At 36.3% G+C, this 27,664-nt stretch overlaps 2 protein-coding genes across 4 annotated transcripts in view; both read right to left on the bottom strand.

Annotated features, from left to right (window-relative positions):
- The window catches only part of LOC136833153 (PRELI domain-containing protein 2-like), a 97,501-nt gene that overhangs the window by 32,956 nt on the left and 36,881 nt on the right, over window positions 1-27,664 (bottom strand). The window lies entirely within an intron of this gene.
- LOC136832959 (2,7-anhydro-N-acetylneuraminate hydratase-like) lies at window positions 1,545-25,753 on the bottom strand. Its single transcript, XM_067094612.1, has 7 exons — window positions 25,661-25,753; window positions 19,249-19,350; window positions 17,061-17,190; window positions 14,805-14,918; window positions 8,465-8,575; window positions 8,073-8,196; window positions 1,545-1,673 (listed from the first exon to the last, which is right to left on the bottom strand). Exons 2-7 carry the CDS (start codon window positions 19,316-19,318, stop codon window positions 1,545-1,547), a joined length of 678 nt encoding a protein of 225 aa, XP_066950713.1. The 5' UTR covers window positions 19,319-19,350; window positions 25,661-25,753.

Genomic DNA, 27,664 nt, shown 5'->3' with positions numbered 1-27,664 from the left:
AATGACTTGAAGCTCAGATTCCTATGAAAAGCTTCTGTGAGATCATGAAGAATTCTAAGAAACTATGTATACTGCTGTTTTAAAGGGAATCAGAGTTCATAAAGCCTTAAAAAAAAGGAGCTTGGACCTGGAAAGAGCTCAAAGCTCTGCATGAGAGTTCAAAGTTCTGGAGCCTTTTAAAGACATATTGATTACTCCAGCACTTTAAGGAGACTATCGAAATAAGTTTCATGAAGCAATAATTCTCCATGATACCCATGGCAAATGGGCCAACTGCTAGTTAGATCCAAGGTTGACTTCTTTACTTGGCCTGACATCTGAAGTGTAACAGTTTGAGAAAAAAATCTTTCTGTTGTTGGTCCTGCCTGGTGTTTCAAAAGAATCTGGGGAAAACGTGCTTTTTCACACATCCACTCAAAAAATTGCAGGAGGTTGCAAAATGGAAAATTTTTTTAGACTAATTTGCATTTTTCCAACATACTGCATACATACCATAAATCTTTAACATGGATACCTTCGACAGCAACTGGTTTGGTTGTTAAAGCTTGGTAACTGGTTTTCAAATAAGACAGAAGGCAGTGTTCGGACTCTGTGTAACCATCCATGTATGCAGTTTCACAGGGTCAGTTTTCCTTTGGCCGCAGTGCAACTGAGGGTGGTTACAGGTGGAATTATGATACTGTACAGTAAAATACAGCATTTCAGATTTGTATATGGATAACTCTACCTACTTGATAACAATACACACACATACATACTGAATAACATGTATATATATGTATATATGTATATGTATGTATATATATATATGCTATACACGTATGTATAACTAACTAGATATATACTATATATATATATATATATGTATATATATATGTATATATATATATATATATATATGTATATGTATATAACTATACTGTATATATATATATATATATAAGGGCATGTCTCACAGTGTTCATCAGAAATGAGCTTTCACAATGTCTGCAGGTACACTAACGCTTTGTTCAACGTTTCAGACTCATCAGTGCACTGATGAAAACAGTCTGTGAAAATGTAAACTTTCAAAGAAAACACATACAATAACGTCGAGAATAGTAATGACCCCTCATACCTCCAAATAAAGAAAGAATGAAAGGTAGGGCTCACTAACGATCCAGGTTTCTTGCTATGTAATTGCTGAGCTCAATTCTTACTGTACTCCTGGCACAGTATGCTCCGATTCTATGTATTTGCTGGTCATTGCAGTGCGCGTGAGCTCATCAGGCTCTGTGAAGCAGAACAACTTTTACGCAGTTGCTAAACGGCCGCAATATGAAAATCATTGTTTTAGTTTTCTGAAAAAGAAACTGTGCCGGCTTCCTCTGTCGCCCTCGGAATATGGGGCTGAGGACTGCGGGGTGGTGCTGATCGTCGTCTCAATCGTCAAACATGCAAAATTGCAGCCCACTATCTCCAGCAGTTTTGTTATCTGAGATTAGCCGCGATCGGTCACCAACACCGCTGCAAATGTCAGCAACACAATTACCACCGAGCCGTGTTCAATTTCGTGAGCCGGCTTCGTGAGCCGACCTTTGAGTTTCATGAAGCGTGCTGTGCTGTGCAAGCTCGATACTCCGAAGAGCTTCGGCACCATTACGTTGATGACCGGAGCCACCGGTAACTAAACACTGTAATCACTTGACCTGAAGGAGAGGTGTGAAGCAGAAAAGCTCTATGGAGTCAGCCTCGTTTTCCCCATCAACTCTATGACATATGTCAGCTGCGTGTAATATATATTTGTATGAATAATTTGCGTGTGACTGTGTGATCAGCACTAATGAATATATGTGTAAATATTTGTAATGTTTACAGTGCTGTACACTTTCAGACCTGTGCTTTATCATAAGGCTTTAAGATAAAATGATGAACACAATAGCACTCCCGTGACAGACTGGCGCCGCGCCACATTCCTTCTCTTTTGTTAAAGATAACCACTGCGAAAAAGATCTCAAAAAATTCTTCCCCAATGTCACTTCGTCACCTTCGCACCAGAAGAGCACTGGCTATTTTTTATTCTTGTACGCTACATGAATGACACTAAGTTCTAACCAGCATATAACTATCACACGAAGATTTACTGTTTGGCTATTGATTTTGTTTGCATTTTTACCTTCGTGTATTTATTTTGAACCATTTATTTTTATTGACAAAAAACACCAACTACAAATGGTAATCTGATGCCTTTGAATTAATTCAATAGAGCCTAAACAGATCTAATACACGGAGGAAAAACTAGGAGAAGAGCACAACAAATTCAAATTCGAATAACTGTTTCTTCGCTTAACGGTTAACTGAGAGACTGAAATAAGCAATAAAATCAACAGATAAACAACTTAATAGTTATAAATACAGTATTTTATACTGACATTGTTAACTCATATCGGTATCGCCTGAGAATATCAGGCTATGGCAAAGAAATTCTGATGTCCAGAAGGTGTGATGTCTCGAAATTCCTGAACCAGCACTAAACGGCTCATTCTTGAACAGACGGAAGCCAGTGACGACTCTGTCAAATGAAGGTAAATATTGCGGACATTTTAGATATCTGTTACCGGCTTTACACAGAAAATCTTTCATTGATATAGATAGATAACTTTATTCATTGCAGTAGTAATTGTAATCGTGACTTTGTTCGTGCATTTACTCTTCAAACAAACATGAAATAAATTTACACAATACCTAACACTTACAAATACCTTTAATGTAAATGCTAAATCTATTTTTGTCGAGATTAAATGAATGAAGCTTCTCTCGATTGCCAAAAACTCACACACACACACACACGTATAATATATGTACATACATATGTCTGTGTATATATACATATATGTATATATATATATGTATGCTGTATGTATATATATATATGTATATATATATATATGTATATATTGTGAAGAATGAGAGGGACACTAACCATCGTCTCAAATTCTTTAATAAAGATTGTTTTGATAAAATATTCAGCTCATGATTAATGTGTTTATACAGTTCACAGCACACACACACACTACATCGCACTACCTACATAGTGTGTATGTATGTCTGCTCTTACACACTTTTTACACACATAACTATATATATATATGTATATATAATATATATATATATATATATATATATATATATATATATATATATATATGTATATATATATTTATAAATGAACAAGCAAATACGATGTCCCATGGAGCCAATTTTATGCTACAACTTTATTATAATCTGGTGATGGCAAATAATTCTGATTGCAACCTTATTAATACTTCTGTCATCTGTCCGGCAACTTGTCGCAATATTTGTACATGTTTACTTGTTCGGGGTTCGATGTATGGTATGGGTCGGGTTAGTCTTGACAAATGATATAACTCGTCATAAATGTTGAATCAGGCGCAAAGTAGCCGGCAGTGGAAATCAGTTCTGAATAAAAACTTCGACATACTGTATCTGAAATGAGAAAATTATGTATTTTTACGCTATCTGCCAGTCTAAGGGCTTGCTGTAGCGGATCGGATACTGAAGGTTATTCCCGTATTCAGGAAACTGGTCGATAATTATGAGGATATTCCCGAAAAGCCATTCTTTAAGTTCTTAACAGTACAGGTATACCATCGAATCTTCTTTCTATTATTCTTATGTGGAGAAAAAATAAGGACGACTTCATATTGAAGGTTGTGTTAGAGAGAAGAGAGAAGAAGAGAGGAAGAGAGAGAGAGAGGAAGAGAGAAGAAAATAATATTAATTGGAATGCATTGATATAATTCTAATATATAACTATACACACACATATATATAATGTATACATATATATATATATATAATACATATATATACATATATACATATATAACTTATATATATATATATATATATATATATATATATATATATATATACTGTGTATATATATATATATATATGTATATATATATATATATATATATATATATATATATATATATATATATATATATATATATATATATATATATATATATATATATATATATATATATATATATATATATATATATATATACAGGGTGCGGCATAAGTAACGCCCTTTGTTTAAGTGGAACAAATTAAATACTTACGATTATCCTTAATTTTTTCAGGCGAATGTATTGCCACAGATTAATAGATTAATGTAATATATTAGCAAAATTAATATAATATTCGGTTTAATAATGTTCAATACAAGTGATATTTCGGCTTTGCACCCTTGGGATGTTAAATCCAGCTACAATCTTGCGGTTTCAGCACCATTTTTATTGCTTTGATAGTACAATTGAATTGCTTTTACTCTCTGTTCCTTTGTTAATCTCATAGTTGTATAAATATCTGAAAAATGAAGATTTAACAAGTATTTAAAGAAAATAATAAGAAAATATACATTACAAGATGTAAATTAAAGGGCGTTGTATGCGCATTGTTAAACCGCATAAGCATTATATTAATTTTAATATAATCTATTAACCTGTAATAATACATTATGTTCGAAAAAATAAAGGATAATCAAAAAGGCTAATTTTGTTCACTTAAACAAAAGGAGCGTTACTTATGCCACACCACTGTACATATATATATATATATATATATATATATATATATATATATATATATATATATATGTATATATATATATATATACTGCTATATATAATATATGTATTGATATTATTATTGTGTGTGTGTGTGTGTGTGCGCGTATACACACACACACATATATATATATAATATATATATATATATATATATATATATATATATATATATATATATATATATATATATATATATATATGAGAGAGAGAGAGAGAGAGAGAGAGAGAGAGAAGATGCGCATCGATGATATAAGTATTTGAAAGATTTGTTGAATGTTAAAAGGTAGGATAAAGCAGAGCTGAATGATGCAGCAGTGGAATTAAGGGTTCGAACAAAACCTATTCAAGAATGACTGTGAAGAGAGTGTTGAGGTTATAGGAAGGATAACTAAAACATGTTGATGTATTGAAGAACAGTAAACGTAGATGAGATTACGAGTGAGATGATGTGGTAAAGTGTTAAAATCCTGACTTACTGGCTGACAAGACTGTGCAAGGTATTCCTGTCCGGAAGAAAGGTTTCAAAGCACAAAATGAGAGGAATTATTCGCCTCATATGAGTGTAAAGGTGGTAGACGTGACTGTAAGAATATAAAAAACACAATATTAATTTTTACAACAGGAAAGGTGTAAAGTAGTATTTTGATCCAGATAGTATGACAGATGACCGAGGAATCGCTAGCGGTAGAGTGGTGTACATTTAGATAATGGAGAAGTTGTGTGGATCAGTTTCCTGTTGTGAGATCTGAGAATTTTGAGAAAAAGGAAAAAGCTGAATATCAGGTACATGGACATTTTACTGTAGATGTGAGAAAACTATAAATTTTCCGTTTTTTCCCCTGTTCATACTGTTGCAAATAAACTCCTTATTTGGAGCGTAGTAGACCAGAGAGAATTATACCTAAATGGGGAAATTTTAATTAATGATTTTTTCCCCATATTTTTCCCATTCTAGTTTTCGATCATTGCTGATAAAAAGAACCCCCAAAAATGTATAACTTTTCGTATCCTTCTTGATGCTAGTTAAGGTGAAAAAGTCAGGTTTCGCGTTATAGAAAACCCCAATAATTGATGTCTTCTTATTGCATAGTAATGTCTATTTCCTTTGCATGGTTTGGGAACGCTCAGTATCCTTTATACATCTCATACTTAGGATAAATAGAAGTGTCGCTTTACAAGGATTGAGTTGAATTATTCCCGGAAGCCATTATTAAACATAGGTAAATGAAACTTTCTGGGAACAAAATGTATTACGCAAAACTCCTTTAGACATCCATCTCATTATTTAAACTTCTCGGCGCTTGGGAAACTCTTCCTGTGGATCAGCCTCCAAGAGGCCTCTGGACGGCCTTCAGTTTCGCATTTCCCGCAATGTATCTCTGTCTATTATTCCCCGTAGGGGGGTAGTACCGTCAGTGCAGCTCATGCAGTGCACTGTAGGCATTACTTAAGGTTCTTTGCAGTATAGTGCCTTCAGCCCCTAGCTGCAACACTTTCGTTCCTTTTACTGTACCTCCTTTCATATTCTCTTTCTTCCATCTTACTTTCCACCCTCTTCTAACAATTGATTCATAGTGCAAATGCGATGTTTTCCTCCTGTTACACCTTTCAAACCTTTTGCTGTCAATTTCCGTTTCAGCGCTGAATGACCTCATAGGTCCAATTAGTAACTAGCCTAGATTGCTATTCAGTTCATTCAGTTCACTGTCTGCAATTGGTCTTTGAATTCGCACGTTAATGAGAACACACAGCCTGGATGACTGACACAACCCCGTCCTCAGGTGTGTCTGTCCTCCTTCTGCTATAAACATGTCACAACACATGTTTGCAACTTTTCTCCTGCATATCACAAACAGTTGAAAACAAGCCAATGACTTATTGGTGGTTCTAACCAGTGCTTCTTCTTATGCATAATATATAGCATTTGGCAAAGTTTGTTTTCCGCCTACGATTGTTGACTTGTTTACAGACTGTTTGTGATATGTATGCGACAAGTTACTGACACGTTTTTTTCTTGTTTTATTGTAGTATGGATAGTTCAGCTAAAAAAGTTTTGCCAGATTTTCTCTGGATTTGTTACTACTTTCGTTAGGGATTTCCTTCGCCTATTTTTCTTCATAATTAAGCAAAATTTAAATGACCCTGATCCATATTCATTCCGTTAATTACTATAAATAAAAGAAGGAAATTTCAAAACCAGAAGCAGTATATATATATATATATATATATATATATATATATATATATATATATATATATATATATATATATATATATATATATATATATATATATATATATATATATATATATATATATATAAGACTTAATTATCGCTGTTTCGGTAACTTTATTCTTTATTTGCATTGATAAGATTGTTTTTGCGGTATTCAGAAAATCTGTACCCTCGAAAGTCCAAACTAACATTCTCTCTCTCTCTCTCTCTCTCTCTCTCTCTCTCTCTCTCTCTCTCTCTCTCTCTCTAAGCGGCACATTCTTTCGAAATAACTTCTCTCCACTCTTTGCTACCCTGTGCACTTTTAGTTTGAAATCCCATACTGACTGTTGTCACCTATACACTTCTATGATTTCCTAGCTTTTTTAATTGTCACATCCATTCTCATCACATCTAAACCTTGACATCTTAGGACTATCTACCAGCTGCTGGATATCACAACTCTAACAAACCACAATCCAGTCAAGAATCTTGGCTGTCAGTAAGCAAACTTTCAAAGTTGCCATTTTCTTCACTGGTGCCAAAGTCTGCCAAATACAAACTTTTGTTCTGTTAACTTATGGAATACTTTCATGTACCAGTAGTCCAGCAAACTCTTTTCACTTTATCCAGGATGTTGCTTATCTTTTTATTTTCTACTACTATTTATATTAAGTTTTACAAATCCTTATAGCAAGCCAAATGACAGCCTAGCCTGTAAATGCTGTGGTGGCTTGGTTAAATTATTGTATCATTAACAACATTAAAATAAAAAAGATGCAACTAAATTACTGAGTTTGAAGCTGAGCCTACATACAAAAGTATAGATAGCATGTGACAAAAAAACTGAATTTAAGAGCACATACACAATGGTGGCACAACACATTGCAGAATTTAATAATGTTACAGAATTTAATAATGTAACAGAATTTAATAATATTGCCTACTGATGTGAGATTAAGATTTCTGTGTTCACAGCAAAAGGGCAATATATGATTAATAGGTTTGCGATGAAACGAATATGTACTGATTTATCTTACATTTAAAAAACACTTTTTGCATTTTCATGTTACACATTGTCTGCAAGCTTAACAACATGCTTGAGTACACAGTACTGTTATCCATCAGATTTACAAATGAATGGTAGTACAGTATACCAAATAAGGTAATCTTACAAGACGACAAACATCCTTCATCCAAAAGAAGAAACTCACCTCTAACAAAGGAATGAGCAAAGTGGTAGAATCCTCTACGGGTTCAGTATGATTAATGTTAACAACTTCTCCAATTAAACCTGAATCTATGAGTTCCTTCAACTTTCTAGCTGGAGGGTGATACCTGGAAAACAATTATTCACTAGTTTTCATACTACAGTATAATATTACATTCTAAAAATATATCAAAGCAATGCTAATTATCATCTTTCCACATGTAATTAGAGAAAAGATTAATGAAGAATATATCAGATCAAACTTAGGTTTTCAATAGAAAAATCCAAATCCAATAAGAACATAATGCAAACTTCTACCACTGGACAATTACCAAGTGTTTTGTGCAGATGAGTTGGAAAGCCACATTAATTTTGTAATGCATGAAATAAACTGACCGTAAAACATGGCACACAGCTAACATTACTCCAGCCTCTTGACATGCCTCATAAATTGTGCGACAGTCTTCTTCCGTTACGGCCATTGGTTTTTCAAGCAATATGTGGTACCTGAGAAAAATAAAAATGAGAAATATATAGCTTTAGAATATGGCAAAAGAAGTAAATAAGGCAAAATGTTTTTTATGCATCTATAGAACTTTCATGACACATCCATCATATTGATAAAGAAATGCAGTTACATCTTAACCTGCTGTATTTGTAATTTTCTAGGAAAAAAAAAATTACTTGGCAGGGCCTCATCATAAAGAAGTTAGTGGGCAAACGATGTCAAAAGATTTATTAGTGCTTATCTGACAAGCTGCCTAAAATAACTCGTGCTGGCCCAACATTTTCTAGTTACCTGATGCAATGTCCTCTCACATGTACAATTCCTTTTTTATAGATTACTACTACAACTAATTCTTTTGTTACAGTTGACCCTCAGGACTTTTGAGTTTTGGAATTGCAGATTTGGCTGCTTGTGGAATTTTCATCAATAATTATACAGAATATTTCTTTCAGCTCTGTGGCATTTCATGTATACCTGCAGAAAACTAAAAGAAGTTTTGTAGGTGATATATGCTTGAAAAGTTAAGGCTACAGATGATGCACTTGGGGTAAGAAATTTAGTGTACAACAAAAATCACACTGTACTTAGAATACTATATAATTTCTTAATTTACTAACATGAATACTTACCCAAATTTATCAAAACTGAACTTTTTAAAAACATACAGTTTGCAAAAGAACTGTGGCCCTATGCACTTTGTTTCGGAGAAAATTTCTCTGGCTTTGAAGGTGAACCCACTATTGAAAACCATGAATGCCATGAAAGCTCAAGCCCAAGACAATAAACTCATGCCTGAAAAAACTTTGGCCCAGAATGTGCCAATAACTTACAAGATTTACCACGAAGGCTTAAAAAAAAAAAAAACTGTGAATATGGCAAAGACAGTTGGAGGGGAAAGGTTTCAGGATATGGATTTTGGGGAAATTCAAAATTTGATACCTCCCAAAGTGAGTTAACAGATGGTGACTTAATGGAGCTAATCCCAACAGGTACTACCAGATGAGAATGATGACACTGAAGAAGAAGAAACAACAGTGCCAGAAAAGATTTCCATTAGATATCACATAAGGATTACATCACTTCATCACTGTCATGGATTTATTTTATGATACTGACCCATCGATTACAATACCATGGAAGTGAAGGAAATGGCTGAAGAAACAACTGCGCCATTAAAAAAGCAAAAAAGTAAACAAGGAATTAAATTTTATTTCCAAAACTTGCAATCCAGAACCCCAACCTCACCTTCCATCCACTCCAAATCTTACTCCTCCGCATCACAGAAGCTCCAAGACCAGCCACTCCTCCTCCTCCTACAGAATGTAATGACAAAGATGGTGAAGACCATAATGATGCCCCCTCTCTACTAACAGAATAAATTATAATAATGGCATAGCTTTTAATTATGTCTGTTGAGTGTGTGTCTTCATTATAAGTGTAATAACTGTAGGCAAGACCTGCATCAGTCATCCATCATCATTGTTCAATATCACTGAGTCATTGTGTGAATGACTTACATGAAAGTGGATTTGTATTTGTATAAACTTACTTATGTATAAGGTTAATGATACTTTCAAGAGTACATTAATATTTTTCCAACTGGTATTGTTTCATAAATTTCATAACTAATACAGGTATAAAAAATAAACTACTATGTATTTCAGGAAGTTTGAGTCATTGGATTTTTCCAATATCTTTTAAACCAATCGATTGATTGGTATAGTACTTTGAAACAGAGTTTCTCAAACCCTCTCCTAACTTTCGATAAAATTGCATGTCCAAACACAGATTTTAAAGGCACTTTTTACTCTAAAATTTTAGGACACAGCCAAACCTAGCCGGTCCAGATTTACGAATTCATTCCAATAAGCACTCTTGGGGTACTTATCCCTCCTATTACCGACCCTTCCTCATCCTTTAACCTCACTTCCCCGTCTGTCTTTTCATTCATTCTCCACTCTCTTTCTCTCTCTCTTCACAATATTTGTTATGTACAGTATTGGACTCTTTTCAGGCACATATTGGCATTGCAATTTTTCAACTGAGCAGTGTAGGATGAAATGAGCTAACGACCTACGTGAATGGGGTCATGAAGTTGTTTGGCTGCCCCCCGCACACCCTGAGTTCAACACTATTGAGTAAGTTAAGGGGTGTGTGAACAGACGCATTCGCTCCTCGTTACACAGATTCACCAGGGCAGACCTAAATGCCAGACTAGAAGAAGCAAAGCTCCGTGTAACAAGAGATGTGTGGGCAGGTGCAGTAAGATGATCAAGAACATTTGAGGACGAGTATTGGTCCTCCAATAACGTGCATGAAACTGTTTGTCCAATTAACATCGACATACAGAGTGATGATGAGAATGATTTGTTCTTAAATAGTGATGACAGTGATGAAGATTATTAAAAGTACATATTTGTTCACCTAAATGTTTGATTGTCATACTGTTATGCCAAGACTTTATATCAATATATACAGAACAAAAATATTTTGCCTAATACATTTACCCTCTCTACACTCCTATTCCAGCCTATTATCCATTTTACAAAGATGGATTGATAAAGAGAGAGAGATTGGGGGGGGGGGAGGATAAGGGAAAGATAAAACCGAATAACTGACATACATCTGTGATATCGTGTACATTGTCTCAAATGGTTATAAACTGTTCTGTGATTTTAACCCATTATTTTTTATTATATATGTAGACAGTGAATTTAGAATTAACATGAAATAACTTTTCATCACAAAATTATGCAGACAAAATAAAAAAAAAAAGTATATCTTAGTTTAACCAGACCACTGAGCTGATTAACAGCTCTCCTAGGGCTGGCCCGAAGGATTAGATTTATTTTTACGTGGCTAAGAACCAATTGGTTACCTAGCAACAGGACCTACAGCTTATTGTGGAATCCAAACCACATTATAGCAAGAAATGAATTTCTATCACCAGAAACAAATTCCTCTTGTTCTTCACTGGCCGGTCGGAGATTCGAACTCGCGACCAACAGAGTGGTAGCTGAGAACGGAACCCGCTCACCCAGCGAGGAACTAGACAGAATAAAAACAATCACATTCATGAAGAAAGTAACATATGCTATGGGGTGTAATGATGTAAAGGAAGAGCACGGAGAAGAATGGTGGCGTTGACGAGCAAGTTGGGGGTAGTGAGGAATTTACTATATGTAGATACTCAGGACAAGTTCAGTAGTACCCAAGCTCATTTGTCCGAAAGCATTAATCAGTTTGCTGGCTATCCCATCAAATTCAAAAGTAAAGTGCTTGAAAAAGCTGAATTTGGAAATAGAATTTATTACCAAATATTAGGGGAGGGTGTGAAACACAATGTTGCAAAGTAACACACCGATCCATCAATTAACTTGAAAGATATTGGCAAAAAACGATGACTCAAACTTCCTGAAATACATAGTAGAGTACTGTATACTGTAGTATCATATTACCGTACAGGTACAGAACATGCATTAAGCATCTCTCTCTTACCCTGTACAGCATTGTTGATAATTTAGGGTTAAAAAAAAAAAGGGAGTACAGCATTGTTCTGTGCTGTACTGTATAAAATTTATTATCAATAAACTGTTTATGTTAATATTGGTTTTGCAAGGGCTGGCCCCAAAATACCCATGAGTTTCCAGGGACGCCTGTATAATGAATATTTTGTAATTTTCTCATAAATACATCAATCCCTAAAAATATTAACTTACTTCACATGTTAACAGACCAGTCCATTACCATCATCATTGCCTCCAATACCGTGTAATACAATGAGCCTGTATGAAATTCCATAATTCATTACTTCCCTCTGCCTTCACTTATACAAATCTTCACTCAAGTCCAGCCTCCTATCTTATGCTTCTTAGCCAAGCAGCTCTGGGTCTTCTGTTACACAAGACATTTTAAATACCAAAAGACAGATGTAGAGGCTTTATAAATGCTGAAGGCACCTTAATGGGCTTGCAATGTGGAGAAAGGTATCCTTAGGGTCAAAATGTTTCTTTGCAACTGCCACTTAAACCTTGCTCTTTAAACAAGCATGAGTTCAACAAAGACCCATTCTGTAAGGTGAGAAGCTCTGTTGCAACCTGGTCAGAGAAAAGGCTGTGAATGGCAACACCCTTCCTTTGTACTAGGCTGGCTCAACAGTTGCTGGACTGTGCAAGGGAAGGCCAACATCCTTCCTCACAACACCAACAGTGTCCTGAACTTGACATTGTCTGCCTCAGAGGATACCCCAGAGGAGGCAAGGTCAGCCAAATGTTCAACCAGAGGTCAAATGACGTGATGCCTAGAGGGAGGCCACAAAAATAGAATCTATGGCTCCTGCCTCACTGGAAGACAGGGAATTCATTCATAGCAGAGGCACTGCAACGGGAGGCAGTTCATCAGACTGTAGACTAACAAGTCTACCTACAGAGGGCAGCAAGTCTCGGCATCCTCTAACATGTTTTCCTTTGATGTACCAAAGACAATAAGGGCAAGAGCTCCAAGGAATGACTAGAGGCTAAAAATTTCAATGGTCTAGAGATTAGGAAGCCTTCCTGAGACCACTTAATTCAAGACTGAGACTAATGATCTCTTAAAAATATATATCCAACTCAAATCTGCTGTGGCTCAGGAGTAGGACCCTCAAGTCCACTGGGTCTGTAGCTGACCAAGGCCCATTCACCAAGGTGTAGGAAGAAGAATATCTGATTAATCATGCAACTATTCAAAAGACTGTTAGGTTGTACACCAGAGCCACTGAATATGGGTTATGATCCATGGTCGAAAGAAGTGCATATTGACCAGGTACAATCAACCTGACAGGACTAAACAGTATAAAAGTGGGGTGTCTTCCTGCATCATTATGATTATAATGACTGGTGGATAATCTCGTATAAGTGAGATCAGGGCTATACTCAGGCTAACAGTCATGTGCACGACTAGCACACAGCTGGCCAGTGACGAATCCAGGAAGATCATGTCCAGTACAGAGCAAGGGTAGGGCTATGCTCAGGATAACAGTCATGTGCATGACTAGCACACAGCTGGCCAGTGACCAATCCAGGAAGATCATGTCCTGTACAGAGCAAGTGTAGGCATCCATACATGCATCTGTGGTTGTGCCAAGCTGGTTCTGAAGAACCTGGATGGTCCAAGATTATGGGAGGCACAGGCTCTTTTCAGGGTTCCTCTGCAAAGGCACAAAGATGTTGGGAAGAGTCTGGGTTAAACCCTAATTTCAATATGTCTGGACAGGTGATCTGTCACAAGTGTGCTTGTAGCATAAGTTGTAAGTTCTCATCCCAGAGCACTGGCCCCACACAAATGGGAGAAATGGCCTTTGCCCTCTTCTAGTAAAAGTGGTCCTGTTGGAAGTTCAAGACTAGGCAGAGGAAGAGGAAGAGATGAAGCACAAAGAGGAGGACATAGCCTTTCTCCTGCTATGCCTCTTGCTCAGCTCCACCACAACAGTCAAAGAAGCCTTTGTCAAGATAAAGTTAAACAGGGAAGACCCAGGAGTTGTAGAGGCAGGATGAGCCACAGCAGCAGTAGAAGGTTCAGCGACAGAAGCAGCAATATCATCACCACTACTGTATTAGGAACATTAGCCGCAGTAATGGCAGGGTAAGTGCCTGCATCAGTCAGATACCTCAAAAAAGCAACTAAGGAAGGTGCACCACACTACTTAAGGACACCCTGAGTGCCTTTGATAACTTCCAAGTCTCCTATGATAATGTAAGAGCCTAGCAATTTTACTGAAGGAGCATGAACAATGAGGGCAAGCAGCAAGTCAATGAATGCACATGGGGGGAAACCCACTGACAGAGAGCCTGGCCCATCACAAAAGGAGAGCAGAGAGCAATGATCCTTGGTCCTCAATCAGATGGCACTTCTTGTAGAAAGTGCAAAAGAAATGAGACACTAGATAAACATTTCCCCTTCAATATTACAACAAAAAACTTTACGAAAAAACAAGATGACAGCACAAAAAGCAGATTATACTCATGAGCAAGAACTTAAAAAGGGTATTCTTAGTGATGGCTAATCACCCTTAATGTTTCAATGGTGATTTAGAAAGGAATGTCACTAGCCATGAGTGGCAAAGTAAAAGGTTTGCACAAGTTCATATCAAAACCATTTCAAGTTCAACATTTTCCTTTTTTTTTTTTTTTTTTTGCAAAATTTGCAATACCTTTTATATATATCCAACAGATCTAACAAAGACCTTACCCTATCTTAGCCAGCTTAACAGTAGGTTTAACATGATCCTGATCTTGAGTAGCCACAATAGCACAATCTGCAAGTCTGGGTTGCAAAACCAGCGTTTCCCATCCATCAAAGCACCTGAAAATAACAAAGAGAGTAAATACTGAAATTCCATTAAAAAATAAAATTATGCATTTTCAAGAACATGGATGCTCTTTCTTTGCAAAAATGCAATGCACAAACAGTACTTTACTTAATATATTAACATCAAACAAGGCTGAATTAAAATGCTGCTACTTATCAGGAGGAACATTCTACACAGTCTAGTAACCTACAAAAATCAACATGACATCTTGCAAATATTGTACTTCAGCTACAAATGAAAATACACTGGTACCCTGACATACGAGTTTAATACATTCCGTGACTGAGCACGTAATTCAATTTGCTCATAAAATCAAATAATATTTCCCCTTTGAAAAGAAGAGAAATACTATTAATCCGTTCCAGCCCCCCAAAAAACACACCAACTTATGTTGTTTTTCTATGATTTCACGTTTCATATCCAAAGCACTGGTCTTAACACTCATTTTCTTAGGACCCACGGTGAAAAGCGAGACATGTTCCAAAATACAAGGGCACAGCGAGAAAACAAAGTGAGAAATGCTAAGAGATGCTGCGGAGATGCTCATACGGCAATGTAACCACATGAACTGAACGAGACCGCTCAGCTAGGCAATGTGAACGCACTGGGAGATGCTGTCTCCCAGGCTCCCTGGCTCTTAGCTCAAATCTCAGCTTGCTTCTTGAAGCAAAAAATTGCACGTGCAGCAACTTGTATCTTGGAAAACTTGTACATTGGTTCACTCCTAAGTCAAGGTTTGACTGTACCATTATGAAGTGGAAACAGACAGCACTCTCCCAGCCAGGAAACTGCTCCCCAACTCTTTTGAGTTGTAAAAATAAAAAATGAGAAAATTTTGTAAAAATATAAATACAGTACAAGCATTATTCCCTGGTTTACAATGGGGGTTCCATTCCAACGCTGTGTCATAGGCTGAAAATCGTCGTAACCTGAAAAATTGTCGAAAATCAAAAGAAAACCTTACTTTTTAATCATTTGGGTGTCTTGTCAATGACGTGAACTGCATTTTATTGAGTTTTTCATAAAAAAACTCCAAATTTTGACCATTCTTGCCCTTTTAGAGCCATATTTCTTCCATCAGGTCGGCATTGTAAACCCAGAACATGCGTTGTAACCTGGGAAATAATTTTTGATGAATATATTTGAAGAGCGTAAAGTAAACTCGGAACGTCGTAAGCCGAGCCTGTCATAACCCAGGGACTGCCTTAAGAATAGCATAAAATATAAATAAAAAATCGTAAGTGTAACAACATAAAACAAGCTCTATCAAGTCAAATGTCTACCTAGCCCTCTTCACCCACCCCTTTCCAGTCAGGGGAAACTGCCCCCTCAGCTCCAACCACCTTCACCACCTTCCAAAACAACCCATTCTCTGAGTTCCTCTACACAGCCTTACTGCCTCTCCTCTTCTTGAGGCCTCCCCCACCCCCCCAAAAAACCCTTTCTCTGTCTGTTTGAGTGTAAGCAGTGTTTCAACCATTGGACAGCAGTTTTTTTTAACTTTTCAAAATTTATATGTCATATATCTTTGGGGCCTCGGTCCCTGGTCTGGGTGTGTCAGATAATGTTGAGTTCTGGATAATGGTGATATGGATAACTGAAGGATTACTACCAATGGGTAGATCAATAATTAATTCTTTTCAAACATGCAAAAAAACTTTGTCCAACTGCAATGCCATAGGGTTCCCTTAGTTTCATAACTCTCTTCAAAAAGTCCAAAAAAGGAGTTTTAAACAGAAATTTCATTTACTATACATGAAAGCCTGTCACTTTTACTTACAGTAGGCATTAAAACACAGTAGAATGCAAAAAAAAATTAAGTAAAAATAAAACCACCCACTTCTATTTCATGTAATTTTCTATTTGAAAAAAAAAGGCATTCACTTCCTAGTACACTGAACTATCTCTTACTTCTTCACAGGAAATTAACATTTGTTTCCATTTCTCTTTCATCTTACATAAAAAGTACAGTACCTGCTATAACTGGATTATTTTTATTTAAAATACTGTACATATCATATGCACTTATAAAATGGGTGAATAGATTGCAAACAAATGTAATCTACTTGTAAGCATCACATTCAGTGCCAACGTACATTATCGTCGTTTCTTTAAAAATTATTACACATACTCACTTCTCTGTTTCTATTGAATGGTTATGCTGAAAATATTCCCGTGCATGTCTTCTTGGCTCAGCAACAGCTACTACATCAAAGAGTTCAGGAAACTGGATGGCATAATTTGCATAATTCTTTCCTCTGTTACCTAGACATAAAAGAACACTTTAAATACATTTTGAAGGGAGATACAGATTTTTGGCAAATGCTCAAATTTTGATGGGAGATAAAAGATTTTTAGCATATGCACTGAAGCAACAAATCCTACATAAAGGCTACCATACGTTCCTTAAGAAAACTGAACTGCTTTATGTTGCCATGGCTTTAGTATTCCATGAAACTCTCTCTTTATCAACTTACGAACACGCATGTATGCATAAAAAAAAATCCAAACTCACTTACTATAGTTAAATAACATTAATACAAATATTGCAAATAAGTTCAAATAAAATACTGTAATCTAAAACTACCTTCAGTCTGATCCTCACACTAAGGTCTTATTTGCATGAATTACAGTACCTAAACAGAGCTTTTTTGACAACTTTATGAGTTATGTTTAAATATTCTGCCTGCTAACTTCAACCAGCATTTAAATTACTTGTACCAAAATTTTATACTGATAATTGTAAATAATTCACTAAATAAATAAATACTGTACTAAAACAATACCCATAAAAATTAAGTTCCCCCCAAAATTAGTGAAAAACAATGGGTCTGGTGAAGATTTGTCCCAAGGAACTTTAGCTAGCACACTGAAAAGATCCTTTCACCTGTGGAGAGGAGGAATGATTTCTAGCAGAAAGCTGTTCAACAGCTACTAAAAATAGTCATCTTCTACCTCAGTGGTTTTTTCAAAGCCTTGTCTATCCAAATACCTGGTAGCAAAGCAGTTTCCAGTGAGAGGACTGTTTGTTTTCTTATGGATGACATTAAATAAGAGAATTAACCATTTCAGTTTTGGGACTATCGGTAAATACCTTGAGGCCGTGATCACCGAAGGCATGTGCTGTCAGGAAAAAAATTTTAAGTCCCGCAAGTCCCTCCACCAAAAATGAACACTAGTACAGTACAGTGCTTGTTTGCTGGCAAGAACAGAGGTACTGTACCTTAAAATATTCTTCCTTCATGACAAAACAAGCCATAACACTCCCTCTCTCTCAGGAACAGGCATAGTAGTAGCATTCCTCTCCATATCATCCATGAGGAAGCAGGGATGACTAACCACTGCTGAGTATACCCCGTGTAGAAAGACAGTTGCTCACCAGTAAGACCAGCTTTACCTGCTGTAAGCAGCATCATCTAACATTTTACTTCATAGTTTTGCTTAACAGGGTTAAATGTGAAGAGTTCCCTTCCTACTGGGCACTTTCTGCGTGAATTACTGAATGGCCCCATCCTCATTTATGCCATTTATCAATGATCACCCAAGCCTTCAAACTGGTTGGCATCTAACCACTTCTGTAAATGACTGCTTTTCTTTATCATTAAGTCCGTTGACTATTTCAATCAATTTTCCAGTCTCTGGCTCCAACTCCCAGAGCACTAGGGTCACGATTCTGAGCATTTTCCAACCATACTTCAACAGAATATCTTCCAATATCTTTGAAAGTGCCCATGTCTGGCTGCATAAGTCTTATACTAGTCATAAAACTTTGCTTTGCTTACTAATGGGATACTCAAACATTAATTTCTAATTTATGTAGGCAGTGGGCATTCTTTTTTCTATATTGCTTTATTCCTACTAATGTCCCCTACACAAAGCCAATCAAACAACTAAAATTGTAAATTCTCAACCCTCTCCCATATTCCATACTCTGTTCCAGCAATCTTATTGCATCATCTTTCCTTCCAGATATTCAGGACAAATCTCAAACTCTCAACAGATTAGTTCTACCACTGCATATTATCCCCGATTGTTGTAGATCCTCATCATATTTTCTTTTTGGGAGGCACTACAGCCTCTTCAGAAATCTCTTTACATATTATCCTGCTAATAGCAAGAGCCATAGAACTGGCCCCATCACTTAAGAAGAATAAAGAAATACTGTAAAAGGTCAACATTAACAAAGGTATCAAGAATTCTAATCTTCAGCATAACAGAGAGAGAGAGAGAGAGAGAGAGAGAGAGAGAGAGAGAGAGAGAGAGAGAGAGAGAGAGAGAGAGAGAGAGAGAGAGAGAGAGAGAGAGAGACTCTGTATACCTTACCTGCACCAACTACAACAGCAGTCACTTTTCTATGACTTGTCTTTGTACTAGTAGATTCTATGCAGTTCATATTACCAATGAAGTGAGCCCTTTCTTTTGAGCCTGAAAATTATAACAAATGATTAAAAAATTCAATTTTCCCAAGAATTAAATATCTAACAACCCTTAACTTCCATTCAGTCACTAACTTGTTATATTAAGTGAGAAGGTGGCTTGAATATAATGTACTGGTAGTAGGCTAACAAGGCTGTCATAACCACTACATACAGAGCGCTGGTTTGTCTGATGGACACTTATTGTATTAAAACAATTACCGCAACACAAAAAATAATACTTACAACTTAGACTAATGCTATATTTCCTATAGTATACAGTGCACAAAAAAGGACTACTAGATAGTGACACTATCAAACATATTGCAGTACCGTAGTTTATTTTATAAAGTTTCCCAATATCCAACCTCACTGCTCACATGTGCTTTACTTAACCAAAATCAGTGGAGCAAACAATTCAAAAGTGGTAATAACTATCAATGACCCAAGGGTCATTGATATCAGAAAGGAAAACTGATTAATTAAATTTCCTGACCACCAAGAACTGAGGCAGGGGGGAGGGAAATTAACATCTTCCTACTTTCCAAACATTAGTGCTCTGGCATTACAGTATACAAATTTAATCTGTGGGCTCAACAAAAGGTCCTCAAAATAAAATACCAAACTTCTTTTAAGAGCTGTCAAATAGAAAACTAACAAAAGACTGCTGGTATCTACATATTGTGGTAAGAACAGTAGGGAGGTTTATTAGCTAAGGTAAGTATGCCAAAGTGTTAACTTCAAGACAGGACACATTTGGTAAAACCTCAACACCCGCATTAACCTGGCAGATGACAACTGTTAACTTATGAACTGGTGCTGTTTGTGTTCATTATCGTTATGCAAGAACACAGCAAAGACTCTCACTGAAAAAAAAATCACCATGAGGATATTGGCAATATATGCCATGTATGATGTGAAGCTGGTAAAACAACCTATATTTGACTTAGAAATACTCCAGTGACATGATTTGATTTGGAGAACATCTTGATTCAAGTTTCTATTAGATTCACTAATGGCTGTTTGGAATATTTTTCCCCCTAACATTAGTTACTAAGTTTAAATTTTACCTAAGTCTTACTCTCCTTCGCCCTAACACTTCCGAATTACATAATCACGAACCTATCATCCACATAATTTCATTACAGGGTCAATGTGTGTGTGCAGATAGAACGACTCTATCTGTCGACAACACTGCTCCTAGACTATCTTTCCAAAATTTTCCTTAATAGAATCTGTTCAGTTAAAGACTAAAAACCTCCTAGCTACACCTTTATTCTCTCTAGCAAAAGGGGTCCTCTTATATTCTTATTATTACAAGCAACACCACTGTTTAGCTGGAGAAGTCCCTCTTCTGGGTAACCCTGCAACACCAGCTACACACTATTTCCCACATTTACTCTTAAATTTGTAACTTAACCAATCCTATGATACCAGGCCATATTCTGGCTTGGATCTAGGTTGTAATAGGTCAACCAACCTTTTCCCATGAATATTTAAACCAAATTTATTAACATCAAAATTCAAATAAAACCTATGGTAAAGCAGTCAAAATCATAGAAATTACCACAAATACTGTACAGATTGACCATCCCTAATATGGCAATTGCTAATTCGGTTCCATCACTAACCCGGCACTAATTTCAACTAGCGTAATTTCTGTGATTATGACAATAGCAAAAAAATTTAAGAAAATAAGAACATACAAAATTATACAAATTTACGAAACCTCATGCAGCAGGCAGTGCTTATGAGTAGCAGTTCAGCTGAATGGTGATTACACAGTCAGTATGAAGGAGGAAAATGAATGAGCACAATAGTACCTTACCTAGAAGTTCCATGTTCAACAGTATCAACAATTCTTAAGGATCAATAATGTATACATGCAGCTGCGTAAGAGGTTTCGCTTCAGTGAACTCTACTGTAATTATGAATAGAATTATGGATAGAAGACCAGATTAAAAGATGAAAACCATTTAGCTTTGTTACCATCCAGACAAAGGCTGAAGTCTGTTTCAAGCCTGTAAGGAACGTGCAGGTGTTCTTATGGTTCAAAAGAAGATTCCGTTCGCATAATGTTTGGGTAACAGGAGAAGCTGTGCAAAAGTTTGTCAATAATTTTGATGAATTAACAGGAGAAGCAGTGCAAAAGTTTGTCAATAATTTTGATGAATTAACAGGAGAAGCAGTGCAAAAGTTTGTCAATAATTTTGATGAATTCATAAAGTAAAAAAGAAACAAGATTATACCATTCTTAGCATAAACTAAAAAAAAAACTCCAGATAAATTGTGAAAACGTAAACATCAAACGTATATACTCCATGTGATACGCAAACATTGTAAAAATGTTTTGTAACATTGCGACAGAGAAGTTGGTCGAGATCAAACTAGAGAGTAATAATAGTAAGGTACTTTCCAATAGTATACAGAATTACTATGGTTCAAAATTCATCCGAGTCACCTGAAATAAGGTTAACCTGATTTTATTTTGGGCACAGTTACTACTGGCTTACCATCGAAGCAATGAAATGTAGATGTAAACATGAGGCAAGTTACCATCCATTAAGATAAATTGTTAAATTAATTAGTGAAATAAAATATAATATCAACAGTAACAAAACATTTTCCTGTCTACTGTAAAATATATATATAAGTATGATACCCAGTTAAAAAAATAAAGCTAAACATCATGTCCTTGCATACGACATCATGTTTGATGAAACGCATACATTACATACACGAGGTTTCTGTGATATTACAAGGCGAAATGGGAAATCTATGATTACAATAAAACAGAATGATGTAATACTTGCTAAGCATAATGCACTGTAAAGGAACACAACAATGTAAAAGGCAAATTTACTGAATTTTAACTATAACAAATGAATATAATCATTACAGTAAAGAATGATAGGAAAATTACTGTATAAAAACATACTAGTGGTGATCAAACCATAGTAGGCTATAGGTAAAAGGAGTTAGGCTATGGGATAGTAGCTTACGTATATATATCTGTATATTGAATTGCAAACCAATTTACGTCAAAATTCAAATTCTGACACGCATAAAAGAGCCTAAAAAACCTGTCATAACTTGATGCTAATCTGTATCATTTATTTTGCCTGTGTTTCATTGTAATTTAACTTGATTTTTTTATTTAATGCTTCTTTTTTACTTATTAGCCAACTTGTACTAATTTATGGGATATTTTAAATGAAGGATGAGGTGGTTAACTGTTGGGTTGAGTGTATTCTAACCTACCCACTCTGTAATCTGGCAAAACCACTATCCAGCACCCTGCAGGTCTAAATGATGCTGGATTAGTGATGGTCAACCTGTAGTCTATTTCACATGCAAAGGTTAAGCTGATAATATACAAAACCATCACACATCAAAAGAGAGTAATTTTCCATGTGAATGTTTTTTACCTAAAAACACTAGATGGGCAAATTTTTATATAACTTGTTATAGTATGCAAAAGTGTCATCACAAGCTCCCTAAGTTAACACAAAACTAGCCAACAAAGGAATACTCATCTATTGAACTAGATAATCTATTCCGGTAAAACTGCAGAAGGGTTTGTGCATGTTATGCCTATTTCTGTGGGTCATGGCTTGCTTAAATCTAATCAAAATATCTGAACGATGCGTCTTAACTTAACCTATTCTAGGGTACTGTATGTAAACCTGGCTTGGGTGGAAGGCTTCATCCTCCTTTGAACCTCCCATATAGGACACTGTGCATAGCTGAATCTGCACTATTCTGTAATATTACTCCTATTCCTTTGCTCTTTATCAGTGGTGACAATGTCAGACGAAGTATTAATGCTCAGCTGATGGAAAACAAAAACTGAAGATGAGTCACCAATGAACTGACAATGTCATATAGCAGAATATTCTAAATGGGTCATGTACAACATAATTGAGCAGCAAAATGTCAACTTATCAATTATACTTAAGAGAAAACACGGGCAATTTTTACTTGAATATCACAACCACTCCTGTAAGTGCTAATTTCAGTAACAGCCCTATGAGAATGAATGTTAAAACATAAAAAAGATAGTAACTGTCTCAGCAAAAGTAAATTTGCGAAAGATTCCACTTTGATTTTTGTACTGAGCAAGTATGTTGCCTTGTGATGATAGAATATGACTCAATATCATGTTGTAGTCATAGGCTGAGGAAGTAAAATAACACAAAACATAGCTTAGGCTAAGTCCTCCGAAAGAGTAAAGTATTTTTGTCAATTGACTTTGAGGTAATTACGAAGTTTTATGAAACTATCCCACATAATCACTATTTACATCCACTGCAATACTTTAGGAAAAAAAAATTTAACCTTACATCCTTCACATATTCCAGTTCTGTAGAATTATAGGTAATTCTAAGTATTAGCTCCGTGCCTGTTTGTACCTTGAAACTGGTTTTTCTACACTTTTAGGGCTTCTGATACTGGCAGTGCATTTTGTTTGTTGTCGGCCAAATGGAATATCCTTCGCCGTGTTTAGTACTAGCCGCGCAGGGGTTACCCATCGTTAACAAGTTATTGCACTTGCCGGACGGGATATGAACCGTTCAAACAGGCGTACCCGTGCTCTGTCTTGAGAAGATCGCGTATGGAAACCCCTTGGGTAATTCTATATATTAGCTCCGCGCCTGTTTTACCTTTTCAACTGGTTTTTCTACACTTTTTAGGGCTTCTGATACTGGCGATGCATTTGTTTGTTGTCGGCCAAATGGAATGTCCTTCGCGTGTTTAGTACTGGACCGAGGGGTACCCATACATTAACATGTTATTGCACTTGCCGGACGGGATATGAACTGTTCCAAACAGGCGTATCCGTGCTCTGTCTTGAGAAGATCGTGTATGGAAACCCCTTAGGTAATTCTATATATTAGCTCCGTGCCTGTTTTACCTTTTCAACTGGTTTTCTACACTTTTAGGGCTTCTGATACTGGCGGTGCATCTGTTTGTTGTTGGCCAAATGGAATGTCCCTTCACCATGTTTAGTACTGGCCCCAGGGGTTGGGTACCCATCGTCAACAAGTTATTGGACTTGTTGGACAGGATATGATCCGTTCAAAACAGGCGTACCCGTGCTCTGTCTTGTGAAGATCGCGTATGGAAACCCCTTGTTGGATGGACTTGGGGGTTAATTACAGGTTAATTGAACTCGAGCGCCAAAAATTAAAGGTAAATTCATAATTAGCAACCAAAAAACTGTAGAAAAAGTTAAGTTAGAAGGCAGTCGCCGCCATGGAGCTACTATGTAGTTCTACCACTCCTTGTTGGGTGGACTTCAGGGGTTAATTACGGGTTAATTACATTCGTGCGACAAAAATCGAAGGTAAATCAATAATTAGCAACCAAAAAACTGTAGAAAAAGTCACGTTAGAAGGAAATCGCCGCCGCAGAGCTACTATGAAGTTCTACCATCCCTTGTTGGGTGGACTTCAGGGGTTAATTACCTGTTAATTACATTCATGCAACAAAAATTGAAGGTAAATCCATAATTAGCAACCAAAAAACTGTAGAAAAAGTCACTTCAGAAGGAAATCGCGCTTTGAGCTACTACTCAGATCTACCGAATAATAGGCCTATAACTTTTAGTGCTGAAATACTAGGCTAGACTAACTTGGACCTAGGACAGTGGGCCTAGGCTAATGCTACTACTTTAAGTTAAGCCAGCTTATTCATAACTTTGTTCTATGTTTAACCTAAAGCTAGCCTAGCCTCGAAAACATTGTCTCTTTCCCGTACTTTTTGGCTATTAGCGACAGACCTACATAAACGACAGTGAGCTAGCCTACATTTAAGCAAATTTAGGCAAAAATCTCTGTAACTCTTAATTTGCGGATGATGCGAGTAAGTATTTCGTTTGAATCATGACAAAAATATATGATAGCAAGTAAATAAATATTAGATATCCGAATTTGACTGAAACTGTAATAATACCTTATTACCTAACGCAGAGGTAGGTCTAAGCCGGCATTCCGTGGCGAGCCACCACCCGCTCCATAGCTAATACGGCAAAAGTGTAACCAGTAAACACCCTAAAAATACCAACCTAACGTACCGTAGGGGTGTTTACTGGTTACAATTTTGCCGTATTAGCTATGGAGGGTGGTGATCTCTCCCAATGCCAGCAAGACCTACCCGCGTTAGGTAATTAAAGTTGTGTAGTCTTTAAAGGTCAATTACAGTTTAGTTACAGCCGGCCAACAATATATTACCTTAAATTCTTGTAAAGCAAGTAAAATAACATAGGAAAACGTCAATTGCCACAGTCTAGCTCACCGCGGACAGCCATTTAGAATTACCGGCTAGAAATATTGTGCAACCTAGGCAAATAACCAAGAGACGAGATAGTGACTGATTAATTCCCGACGGTATTTCCTTCAACAGGTGTGCGTTGATAATTGTCTTACCGACAAGTTCGACAACTTGACAGTTCTAGTCTACTGTGTTAGTGGTAGTGGGAGGAGGTTTCACATGTAACGGCTCACCATCTTCATATCCTTGCTCTTTCATTCCCTTAAAATGCCTGATCTCGAAAATAATGTTAAAATCACAGAATTAAATTTTTTATTCCAACATTTTTTCCATACTGCCGTTTTTCTTTTTTACTTACTGTAGTTGTCCGCAATCAGGTGGTTTGTTTTGCTTTCGAGTTGCGCAATGTCATAATTGTCATTATTCGGGAAATGGCCGTTCTTTATTTATTTAGTAAGTTTCCCTTTAACAGTTTTTAACTTTTTTTATCTTTGTTCTCTTGGGAAGAGAACTTTTGAGTACCAGCAGTTCGAAGGACGTTTCTTGCCGGTGTTCATCTAAGATGGTTGTTTGTTGGCCCATTAGTTTTGGTGTTCTTTTATTCTTTATTGGAGATGGCTTTTTTTTGTTCCACATCTTTTTATATACACTTTAATTGATTATTGGTTATAAATAAGATAACCATTTCCTTAACAACATGTTTTTCATCTAAAGATCCTGTGTTTTTCACTTTTAGGAAATTCTGCCAAAAGTTCTTTTATTCGTTCCACACACGATTATTGGTTATTAACATAGCAACAACATGTTATTCCTATTTGATACTTAAATTTTGTTGTTGCGCCACCCGATATGTTTTTACGTTTCCATTCATACGACATAAAAATTGTGTTACCTCAGGCGGGAAATTTAGTTCAAACAAAATTAAATGAAGATAGTGTTCTCGGAAAACAACTCATACAGGTTTGATTAACATATCTCCATCACTTCTACATAGCACATCCATACCAGGTGAACTCTGTCTATATTCGCACCAAACCAACTTTGATAAAAACTGTTACTTTGACGGAGGCCGTGAGTTCAACCAAATTTCAAAGTTCAGTCATTTTCGTAAACCTGTCTTCACTATTTTATCATTATTACTATATACATATCTAAATAAAATCAGAAGTGTGTTTGAAATGTAACATCTAAATAACTTGTCTAATTGACTATTTTAATCTCTTATGCATTGATATGACTGTATATTATCCATCTGAATATGCTGCTTTCTACACAGCTGTTATAGCTTTCGTGACTTTACTGTAATGTATTAAATATATATAAAAACAATTGATACGCATCAAAAACTAACACTACTAATTTTGTCATCATGTTCGAGATGGAATTGGAAAAAAAATTTGAGGACAAAGGCCAAGCACTAGGACCTATGAGGTTATTCAGCGATGAAAGGGAAATTGAGAGTAAAGGTTGTTTTAATGGTGTAAAACATGGAAGACCCAGCAGTTGCACTATGAAACAATTGTTAGCAGAGGGTGGAAAGTAAAATGGAAGGAAGATAACATGAATGGAGGTGGAGGTACAGAAAAAAGGAATGAAAGGAGTTGCAGCTAGGGGCCAAAGGAGCGCTGCAAAGAACCCAAATAATGCCTAAAGTGTACTGCACGAGATGCACTGATGACTCCGGCCCTGCCCCCCCAACAACAATGAAAATATTCGAGGTGGACAAACACAAAGGCCAGTAAGATGACCCCCAGAGTAAGTTATTTGAAGTCATCAAAATGTCAAAATACTTTCTTACCTCATTGCTTCTGTAGCAGACTTTGACTTTAAAAGTCACAATACCCAAAGCTGAGCTTTTCACTCAAATTATTCTCCAACAATCACTTTCTGCAGTTTTGTTCCAGTCAACTAAATTGTTCAATTCAGTGAATTTTTTTCAATGAACATCTGTGGGTCACAGTGTGGGGCTTTTGCAACCTCATCCCACAAATACTTGATAAAATCCATAAGGGTAGCATTTTCTGGAGCATGAAAGAGTGGTTGTTAGGCGA

This window comes from Macrobrachium rosenbergii, chromosome 51 (assembly GCF_040412425.1).
Source record: "Macrobrachium rosenbergii isolate ZJJX-2024 chromosome 51, ASM4041242v1, whole genome shotgun sequence".
Classification (NCBI taxonomy): domain Eukaryota; kingdom Metazoa; phylum Arthropoda; class Malacostraca; order Decapoda; family Palaemonidae; genus Macrobrachium; species Macrobrachium rosenbergii.
This window is presented reverse-complemented; position numbering and strand designations above follow the sequence as displayed.